This window comes from Balearica regulorum, chromosome 4 (genome assembly GCF_011004875.1).
Source record: "Balearica regulorum gibbericeps isolate bBalReg1 chromosome 4, bBalReg1.pri, whole genome shotgun sequence".
Classification (NCBI taxonomy): Eukaryota; Metazoa; Chordata; class Aves; order Gruiformes; family Gruidae; genus Balearica; species Balearica regulorum.
The window spans coordinates 75,705,961-75,717,175 of record NC_046187.1 but is presented as its reverse complement, the minus strand read 5'-3'; the positions used below and the strand labels follow the sequence as shown (position 1 = coordinate 75,717,175).

At 44.6% G+C, this 11,215-nt stretch overlaps 1 protein-coding gene across 7 annotated transcripts in view; it reads left to right on the top strand.

Annotated features, from left to right (window-relative positions):
* The first annotated feature begins 9,518 nt into the window (after window positions 1-9,518).
* ST3GAL5 (ST3 beta-galactoside alpha-2,3-sialyltransferase 5) overlaps window positions 9,519-11,215 on the top strand; it is a 28,128-nt gene continuing 26,431 nt past the window's right edge. For 2 of the 7 annotated variants that reach the window (XM_075752745.1, XM_075752742.1), the window contains exon 1: window positions 9,519-9,634. Coding sequence is in view for 3 of the 7 variants with exons in the window: in XM_075752736.1 (XP_075608851.1) it covers window positions 9,598-9,673 (76 nt within the window). In the remaining 4 variants the exon portion in view is untranslated. Of the gene's footprint in view, window positions 9,674-11,215 lie in introns of all 7 variants that reach the window. The other 5 variants (XM_075752739.1, XM_075752738.1, XM_075752736.1 and 2 more) reach the window with 4 other exon arrangements.

The following is an 11,215-nucleotide window of genomic DNA, read 5'->3' as shown; positions in this document are numbered from 1 at the left end:
TTCCACAAGGACACATGGAAAGCCCTGGACCGGGGAAGGAAGAACATAACATCTTGAGCAACCTGGCCTGACCTCAGAGTTGACCCTGCTTTGAGGAGGAGATTGGAGAAGAGACCTCCTGAGGTGCCTTCTAACCTGAATTGCCATATGATCCTAATGTATGCCATTTATCTGCAGAGTAGCTTATCTAATAAACAGTAGACAAGGTGACTTGAAAATTTGCTTAACTGATAAAGAATGGCACAAAAACAGCGTCATCTGAAGTGTGTACACATTTCCCATTAAATAACTCTTTAGGTCCCTGCTTCGGAGATATGACAAAGGTTAGAGCAGATACGCTAAGTAAACAGGCTGATCAAAACCACAGTGTTGGAATTTAAACCAGCAGGTGATAAGTGCTTATGCTTTACTCTGAAGAAATCTACTAATCTGCCTAAGCAAAATTCAAGGGAAAAAAAATTACAAATTGTATCAGGGGTTTTTACTGGGTTTTAAAGATAACTGCTAAAGGAGCTGCATAGGAATTAGTAATGTTCTAGAATAAAAAAGGCAAAATTTACCTAAATTCAAAAGAAAGCTTGCTAGACTGTGGTGGGTTGACCCCGGCCCACCAGAGCTGCTGTATTACTCCCCTCATTCACCAGACAGGGGAGAAAAGGTATAACGAAAAGCTTGTGGGTCGAGATAAGGACAGGGAGAGATCATTCACTAATTATCATCACGAGCAAACCAGACCGAACTTAGAGAGGGAATTCACCTTATTTATTCCTAAACAAAATAGAGTAGAGGAATGAGAAATAAAATCAAATCTTAAAACACCTCCTCTCACCCCTCCCATCTTCCCGGGCTCAACTTCACTCCCAGCTTCAACCTCCGCCCCCCCTCAGCGGCACAGGGGGACGGGGAGTGGGGGTTACAGTCAGTTCATCACACGGTGTTTCTGCCACTTCTTCATCCTCAGGGGGAGGACTCCTCTCATCGTTCCCCTGCTCCAGAGTGGGGTTCCTCTCATGGGAGGCGGTCCTTCACGACCTTCTCCAACGTGAGTCCTTCCCACGGGCTACAGTCCTTCATGAACTGCTCCAGCGTGGGTCTCTCCCATGGGGTGCAGACCTTCAGGAGCAAACTGCTCCAGCATGGGTCCCCCACGGGGTCACAAGTCCTGTCAGCAAACCTGCTCTGGCGTGGGCTCCTCTCTCCATGGGTCCACAGCTCCTGCCAGGAGCTTGCTCCAGCATGGGCTTCCCATGGGGTCACAGCCTCCTTCAGGTGCCTCCACCTGCTCTGGCGTGGGGTCCTCCACGGGCTGCAGGTGGAATCTCTACACCCCCTCATCCTCCCTCCATGGGCTGCAGGGGGACAGCCTGCTTCACCATGGTCTTCACCATGGGCTGCAGGGGGATCTTGCTCCGGCGCCTGGAGCACCTCCTCCCCCACATAAACAACCTACCACATAAACAAATGTACAGACTTGCTCCTTTTGCTTGCTGTTTCAGTTTCCATTTTAACATGGGCATTTCCAGAAAGGGCTGGGGCAAGGGAGAGATAAAGAAAGGGAAGAAAGAAGCCAGAAAAGTCTTTGTTATGACTCAGCGTAATGGACAGAGTCATGCACTTCTCTCGCAAGAGAGAAGCAGCAATGTATTTTATTGATATACAACAGTGAGTTAACAAAGTTCAATGGCAAACGCAACAGCGGTTTAACAAGAATCGATGGCATGGTACACTTGATTATTTACTACATAGAGGACAGGGTCAGACAAAACCATCAGGGAGACCCTCCCATTGAGTCATCAGGTTCAGAGAGGACGCCCTTGCTTTCTGAACTCCTTCTCAGAGAGGAGTCTAGGTGTAGCTGGATCCAGGCCTAGTCCCAAACTTGGTCAATGGTTTACGGCTAAAGTATTTTATATGCGCAATCAATCCTTTATATCACTTAGCTTCGATTTCAAAGTTTAGTGTGCTTTTAGTCACCTACTGAGAATCTGTCATGGCAAGGAATCTCTCAACCTTGAGGAGTAACATTGAGAGATGTCCCTACCCGAGGGGAGATCCTGGCGTGCAGCCCACTGCCATGCAGGAGAGCTCAAAGGGCTCTTGGGCTGCTCATATTTATGGGGTAAGATGATTGACTCAGAGTCATATTCGCATACCGACTGAAGATAGTAATTTCTTCCAAATTTGGCTGGACATTGACCAGCACTGTGGCTAGGTGAGCACATTGCTCAAATTAGCCCTTGGCTATTGTGTTGTTATCTGTCTCCGAATCCACTTTGAGCTGGATGTAGCCATCACGACCAGACACATCCATTACCACCATTGCTGGTGGTTATCACTTGAGCAGGTTACGGGAAATAAAGGTCAGGTGGGGTGAAGCGGGGGAGCACACTCAGGCTGATGTGATTGTATTTAATATTCCCAGGAGTGGCAGTCCCCAGTCTTGTGGCCAAGGCACATCTCCCGGCCAGCGGAGCCATGGAGAGAGCTTGTGACAACCTCCAGGGCTGTTTTTCACAGCGGGCTGGATGCTTGTCTCCTCTCAGACTGCTCCACATCCTCTTCTCCATCCCCATTCACTCCACATCCTCTTCTCTCTCAGACTTAGAAAAACTTGTAGACATCTACAGTCTTGTAAAATGATTTAAGGTTATACTTGCTCTCTATTACTAATGCTTTGTGGCATTAGGTAATTGCTTAATTGAGCATTTGGGAAAGCATTAATATATTTTTCTCTGCAAATGCATTATTAATATATACATTACAATCTCTGCTGTTAAGGCTTTGTACAATTATTAATAGACTTAAAACAATATGAACTGCATGAAAATATTTTCTTCTAGGAAAAAGAAACTCAAAAGGACACAGATAGTATCTGGTCTATCATCATTATAAATTACATATTGCTATTGATATTTCTTTTTCCAATAGTCCTAAGCCTGTCTGCCCCAGTTAAAATGGAAAGCATGAATATTTCTACCCTTAATTCACAATGCCATCTTAGCTGTTTGAAGAATAATAAACTGCTTTGCATCCACCCATTTTGACCGCTGCCTTTTCTGCAATACAGTGCTTTATTTTCCTCTAGAATAGCACACTATGCGTAACATCACTCCTTCCATCTAGGTCGTATTTAGGATTGCGCTGACAACCTGCATTCCGCTGGCAGTACGAAAGGCAGTACACCTACAGGCATTAATTTATTTTTAATGGCAAGAACACACTACAGACTTTTGAGGTTTTTTGTTTGTTTTTTTAAATAGTGGACAGTGCTAAAAATGCACGTGGGCTTAAACATAATACTAAGGTACACAAAATGGTGAAGGAATTAAGGCAAAAGGGGGTGCAGAAACCCTACACAATTATTTAATGACCTGAAGTGGTTCGGGGAGATTGTAACACTTGGGTTGGGAAGTAATATTATCAGGCTGACTACGTTGAAATAATCATAATTTCAGAAAAACTGATACTGCCTCAGATGAAAGCTCCATCTAGCCCAGTAGTTTCTGTCAGCGGTTGATAGTACGTGAGTAGGAAGAGTGTAAGAACAGGGCAAACACGTTCTGTATTTCCCCAAGATACCTTCCCAGCTCCAGCAACTTGCAAGTCAGGAACTTGCTGAGCTAGATCAAGAGTCCTTGATGACTTTTCAGTTGCTTTTTAAGCCCGTGCAAAGTTTTGGTATCCACAATAATCTGAAGCAAAGACTTCTTATAGCTTAACTATAGACTGTGTGAAGCATTATCTCCTTTTGTTTGTTCTGAGCCTTCCAAGTTCTACTTTCATTTGATGTACCTCAGCTCTTGTGTCTGGTAAGTTAGTGAACAATCTTGATTACTGTTCCTTATTTGAATCACCGAAGATTTTACCCAGGCCATGATACTATTCCCCCTCCATTGCAGACTTAAGAGACCAAATCGAGTTAGCCCTGCCCCATCGGGAAGCCGTCCTACTATTTCTGATAATTCTATTAATTTTTTTAAAATCTTTTCCAGTTCTACCATATTATTTCTGAGATGGGGATACTAGAACTGCACAGGGAAATCAAGACGCAGGTGCAACAGGGATTTATACAATGGCATAATTATTCCTTCTCTTTTGGTCTCTCTCTCTCTCCTAGTGAATTTTAACAATAATCCTAACAGCTTCAATTTCCATTTTGAACACTGCTGAGCCCTGAGCTGATGTTTGCACAGAACCACCTCTCATAACCCCAAGGCCTTTTTCCTCAGTGGTAAAAGTCAACCTAAAGTTCCTCAGTATATAAATGAAGTTAGCAATTTTTTTCCTCATATGTTATCCTTTCATATTTATCTGATTTTAATTTCACCTGCCATTTTGTCACTGAGTTTATTAGTAACATCAAGTCATGCACAGCAGCTTACTATCATCAGCACATGTTGTCAATCACTATTCACCTCCATTTCTATCAGTTATTTGTCCATGTTTCATACCCATTAGCAGCCAATTTTTTTACTTCTTTTGGGGAGGAATCTTACTGAGTGTTTTTGGAAATCATCATAGATGGTTAACTGAATCTTCCCTATTCCATGATCTTGTTGACTTCTTCAAAGAAGAAGACAGATAGATTTGTGAGACACTAATTTGCTTTACCAAAAACCATAATGACTTCCACTAATGTGTCACCTTCATGTGCCCACTAAGTCTTTTCTGTGCTTTAGCATCGTTTCTATTTATTTGTAAGGATGTCAGGCTTCTAAGTCTACAGCTTCCAAAATCTCCTCTGAAATCCTTTCAAAAATCTGGTGTCACATGAGCAACTTACCAGTCCCCCCGGATGCGGAGGTAGTTTTGAGAAGTTAGAGACAGCAGTTAGTACCTGAACTACTTCAACTCTGAGCTGCTTGAAAACTCTTGGTTGAACACCATCTGGTCTGAGCAGTTGGCTACTGCTCATTTTGTTAACGTGTTCCTCCATCTTGTATACTTACACTTTAATTCGAGAAATGTTTTCCCAATTACTCCCCTTAAATAAACTTCCCAGTACTGGAGTTTACCCAAGCTCATCCATGCCATTCACAAATGCAAAAATCCCTTTAGCTTTTCTTTTATGGTTGTATCTTCTCCAGATGTTTCTCCTGCATCTTAAACAGCCTATTTGCCTTACAGAGCAAACTCTGGCAGACTTCCTGATTTGTTCCAAGAAAGACTTGCTACTCTTTTTTATATCTTTTGCAAGTTGGCCCTGAACCTCCTTTTTCTCTCTGCTTATCACTCTTTCATATTTAACCCATCAGTGGTTACAGTCTTTTCTTTTCCTAATTTGGATACAACTTCTGTCTGTTGAGGGAAGCCGCCTTCATCTAGTAATGTCACATACTATACTTTTTACTCACACACTCTTCCCTTTAGAAATTCTCTGGTACATTTGTTCTGCCTCCAGAACAGCAGCTTTAAACAGTCTCCATGCCACCCCTGAAGATTTAACTCTTTCAGATATTAATTTTAGGCCCCTTTTAATGAAAGGTTTGTCTTGTTTTATATTATTCTGCTTTTTTTTTTTTTGAAAAGAAAGCAGAATACTACTGATTTTCTTTTTCTTGGTGCTACCAGGGTGTTGAATCCAAGGACGTTACAGTTACTGTTACAGCAATGGTTCTTTGTCAATAATATTATGACACTTTTTAGAACCAAACCAGGGATTTCTTTTCCTCTTCTGGTTTCCCAACTAGCGGTCATGGACAGTTTCTAAACAGTTAGATACAGCATCACCCCTTCCCGTGATACTTACCCAACCTTACCCTCCACTAGCTCCACTACTGAAGACACTTATGATTGTGTTTCCTGCCCTGCAGACTCTCTGATCTTCTCTCCTTGTTAGCTAGTACTGCATTTTTCCTATTTATTTCTGGGACTTCAATCCACTGAGACTGTCTTATTTATTGGCAGATTTAACTGGTAATTGGAAGATCCTCTAAGCCTTTTCCAAAATATAGCATCACTCATCCACTGGCATGCCTTGCCCTGCCTTTGCAGTTTACATCTCAACAATATAATACATAACAAATTTGATTGTTCACTTTTCCTATTAGCTTTCAAAACCTGAGGCTATCTTCCCACTGAAGTTAATAATGTTGTGGCTTCTGTCTCAGTTTGAAAGAAGACAGGTAGGTCATGGTTTCACATGCTGTTCATGGCAAGGGTTATATATATATTGCATCATTATTCCGGTATATGCATACTGCATAATTCTCTATCAGCACAGCTGGAGTCTGTGGATTTCTACAGTGAAGTCCTATCTCCATTACTTCGTCCTTAGCTGTTTCTAGAATGTATTTTGATTTCTTTGGGGTGGCACTAAGCATCTTTCATTGCCAGTAACAGAAGAAGTCATCTTCCAGGTAGAAGAGTGGGATTGGACATGAAGATGATAAATATCCATGTAGTTTTGTCTTTGTCCTCCATGCAAATTGGGCAGGTTCCACCTATACAGATGACTAATGTAATTATATACACTGTTCTAGGTTAACAATTTATGGATAACCAGAGGAGAAACGTCACTTTTTTAAATTACTGTGGAAAACGGCCTGTATTTTTAGCAACAAATATACCTAGTTAGAAAAGCACTCTGTGGAGAAAACGCTCCTCCTATGAATTACAGCACGATTGTCTAAGCATTTCTTCTCTAGTACAACAGCAGTGTCACTATTCTGTAATTCATTCATCAATCAGAATAATCATTAAAGCATAACACAGCTTAATAAAACCATTAGAGCTGTGCCACAGAAATAATTACAAAGACTGGTAATAAGAGAGCACCATTTACTTAAATGGAGCAACCTTTTAAAGTGATGACCCCACCCATCAAAGGACAGCTGGAACATGGGAAGCAGCGGAGTCCATGATTCAGACTCTTTCCTAGAAGGCAAAATTGATGACTGAACCTAAAAGCATTTTTCTTGTATGGCCCTAATTATGCTCAGGGCTCAGATCTCTGAGGTCTCTGATTCAGCAGTGACTTGCTCCTATTCACCAATAAAAACTGAAAGGCATCTCAGTCCTCCTACAGAAAAGTAAAGTTTATGGAAATGGATAGACACAAGCTCTACAGTTAAAATAATAATACAGGTAAGAAGGCAATTCTGAAAAAACAACTTAGAAAATTACAGATGCACACAAATCTAAAACCAGATCCAAATAAATAATTTTCTTTTAGCAGCTGGTGCACATGCCAAGGGGATGGTGTTCTCAGGCTTGCTTAAATAAAGTTACTGAGGATAAATGTTGCGAGGCTTTGAGAAGCATTCTGGTGCCTAACTCCCATTGAATTAGCAAAGAAATGCCCAGTGAAGAACTTAAATCCCCCTTTCCATGCCTAAACTGTATGTTTAAGCATCTAAACGTCTCCAGGAATCATGAAGTCCTTAACTACAAATCTCAGAGATCACGGAAACGATTCTTGTATAATATTTGATGAGATGCTGCCTCTCTGCCCATCTACCCTTCCAGCATTGCCCAGCGGTGTGAGCTATGTGCACACCGCTGTGTGTACCTCTCACGCCAACCATGCCGCGCGGAAGAGTGGGCAGTGTTTCGGAGCCCACATCACGTGGCAGCAGCAGGAGGTGGCGGCAGCAGCAGCACAGTCCACACCTCTGCCAGCCCACGAATCCAAACATATTTACTGCCATGATGCAAATACAGCAGTTAAAACTGATTTGAATCTACTTCTAGCACTTTTTTCATGCCAGTGGAAATGCTTCCTGCTATTTCTCTTTTTTTCCCATAGATGTCATTTTTTCTCTTACAACGATGTTTTATTAAGGTTTTATTTCTGATCCTTTGAAATCACTCCTGCATTTTTTTTTTAAAGAAATTAATATAATGCATCTTCACTGCAGCTGCTTCAAGGCCGCTTGCAAAGCCTAGCTGTTTCCCGGCCGAAGCCTGATGTTACAGGCCCTGTGACAGTCTTGTGCACACATGGCTGTACAGTCCAGGTCTTTATTTACGTCTTCTGGCTTCATCCAAAAGTCCAAACTAATGAATGGTTGCTTGCAATTATGGAGGACGAGCATTAAGAGCTAATCCTAAATAAATCTTCTGTCCTCAGTTATGCCGACGGCTGAAAGAATGGAGAAGGAAATACCTTGTTTCTGACCTATATATTTTCTCTTGAATTGTACAAAAAGTGATCAAGGATCTGCCCTGACTACAAATCAAACCAGCAAACAGCCAACAGAACACAAAAGCGATATATAGTCTATTGTAGAGATCAAGAGACATAGTTTACTAAGAACTGTGAAGAAAAGACCCATATATGGATAAAAAGCACAGCTGCATCCATCTTGTATAAAATTTTAAAGCATCTAAGCCATCCTGCTTCAGGACATGCGCTCATCCATCCCTTACAGTAACGGAACATATAGATGTGTCAGAAAATCGTGGTTGGTTTCAGATCTCCTTGTGTAGCAGTTCTTCTCGCAGGAAAACGATGCGGACCTCTACCGCATCGCCCCTTTTTAACTGTGAATGCCGCCATAATGCCAGTTTTATCGCACATTGTCCAAGAGCAAGCATATCCCCTCGGCTCTCCTGACACGGCTGCTTGCAGTGTGTTATGCACTGTAATACCAGTGCGCATCAATTAGCAGCCACCAATGTCTGGAATTGCTGTTTTGCAGCCATCATCTAGGTTAGAGAGCAATTTTTAGACACCATAACAATAAAGCAGATATTAAAAAGAAAATAATTAAAATTCTTAGCTAGCACAATCTGTAATGACTTAATCTGTTTTCTGCTTAATCAGCTCTGTCCCACAGCTGGTGCCAGGCTTTCTAGCTCTGCTTCAGTGGTTTTTCAGTTTGGTTTTCTTTTTTTTTTTGGTAGTTCAACTTGTGATTTCTACGCCCATGGTCAGGCAGGTCTGCAAGGTCGTTTCTCCTCTCCTGCAAGTCAAGACAGTTTACACGAGTCTACCACTAAATCAGACATTTTGTTTTTTACGGTTATTGTGGTAGCACTGGGTAAGTCTTGTCAAAAACCCAAGTTTCCCAAGACTGCTGCAGAGAGGCCTCAAAACCCTCATGCACCCAAGCTCCTGGGAGTATAAGGCACACTAAAAGCAGCTAAAATGCTACAATTTTGGGACCCGTCTCGTTTTTCCACAGGGGGAAGGCGAAGGCGCTGCACGCGCAGCAAGGAAATGAGGTGGCGAAGCAGGGCGGCCGGGCTGAGGGGACAGGGGGCCGCGGGTCCCCCCCGCTCGGCCCCTTGGCCGCGGCGGTAAAAACAACCCCAAACCCACGATTTCTTGAGGAAAGAAAGGTCTGGAAAATGTTCATTTCGGGAAATAACACCGCAAAAGGCGGGGGAGCGGAAGGGTTGGGGCACTTTTGCCGGCTCCCAGCCTCCTCTTAGGCCGCTGCGCCCACCCCGCCGCCGGCCCGTCGCTGCCTCCCCTCGGTCCCGGGCAGCACAGGCCCTGCTCCCCCCTCGCCCCGCTGCGGCGCCGCGCTCGGCCCCCATTGGCTGCCTTCCGCCACGTGCCGCGGCGCCCCCGCCCCTCCGCCGCCCCCCTCCGCCGGCTCCCCCGGAGCCGTTACCTGCGGCGGGGCTGTGCCGCCCGCCCCCGCCCCGATGCGGAGGCGAGGCGCCCGGACCGAGCCCAGCGCAGGTAGGCGGCGGTGGGCCGGCGGAGACCCGCCGCTCGCGGGTATGAGGCGGCAGTTTGGGAAAATTGGGGAGGAGAGGAAGGGTGGGTTTTTTTTTTTTAGCGGGGGGGGGGGGGGAGGCCGGTGCGGCGGAGCGGGGCCTGCGGGTGTGGGGAGGCGGGGTGCTTTGCTCTTAGAAGAGTCCCGGGGGCTTCTGTCGCTGCTGAAAAAGGGGCTGAGGTGCCGCCGAGGCGTGAAGGCACCGAGGTTCTGGGGCTGTTTTTTGAGGGGGGGTGATGGGTTCCGGTGGTCGTTACGTGCCACGGGGCCGTCGCTGCCTCAGTGGGCCGGGGATACCCGGAGGCCTCTGGGGTCACTCGGGCCAGGCCGCGACGTCCACCCCACTGCTGTGTGAGGCTGAGGCGTTTAGGATGTGCTCACCAGTGCCTGTGCTTCGCGGTCTCCCCCGGGGAAGGTGAGCAGATGCCTGGCCGAGGAGGTGTCTGGGTGGTGAGGTGGCGGCTGTGAGTTCTTGAGCAGGTGGGTGATGGAAGGCGGATCTGTCTTGGGCTGCTTCTGGGAGGAATGTAGCTGGGGGGTGTCTCGAGTTGTTCTTCTGAAATAAAATTTATAGGCTTCTGCTTGTCTGTGGGTTGCAGTAGCCTTTTTTGTCACTGATTTTGTCTTTTCCTGCTATGAAACGATGTAGCTGCAGAACAGAAGTGACTTCTGCTCTTGCTGCCAAAACCTTTTTATTTTCTTCAACACTACTCAGGAAAAAGCTGAGGTGTGGTTGGTTTGGGGTTTTTTTGTTTTTTTTTTTTTTCTTCTATGTCAGTAGATAAGATCAAAATATAAGGCCGACAGAGGAGAGATGCTTTTTGCAGCTCTCTCTAGTTATGGAAATGAATAGGAAATGTTCATAAAATTACTGGAGGTAAACAGCTTTCCTGTGGTAAATGGCTGGGTTTGCCTTATTCTGAGAAAAAGGGTAAATAAAGATGCATATTTCTTACTTTTCTGAAGAAAACTTGTTGAGATAAATGTTCTTTATGTTTCTAAGGTGGATACATGTTTTTAAATGCAGCTTACGATGGGACTGTACATATGCAGTTTAGAAGTGGTGTGCGGTTTTCCTGCAGACTGTATTGTTCTATCTGTTTTGCTGCAGCAAGGTTATTATCTCCCTTCTGGATCATGCAGCAGGAGACCTTGAGGGTCTCCCAGGCCCTCTGCTAGCAGGACAAGAAGCAGCAAATGCATGGAGATTCATTGAAAGGTCAAAGTGCAGCTGGAGAGTTCGTGTGTGCAAGCGCTTTGGTGCGTTGGTCACTTCCTCAGGGCTGGTGAGACATGGGCTTGTCCTGCTTCTGGTTTCCTGGAACTTCTTGGGATTTAGCATTCTCCGTAGAATTTGATGACATTGACCAAATGATTGACAGGCAGTTAGGGGCAGGATGTAGGAAGACAAAGTATGATAGCAGAAACCTCCTTTCACTCAGGAAAATGAGTTAAAAATGTTTAATTTTGTTTGCTTTGCATACCTCAGTTTGGGTGATGGATGTGGAACATGTGAAGATTGCTGTGCAGTTGGGGTGGTTGGA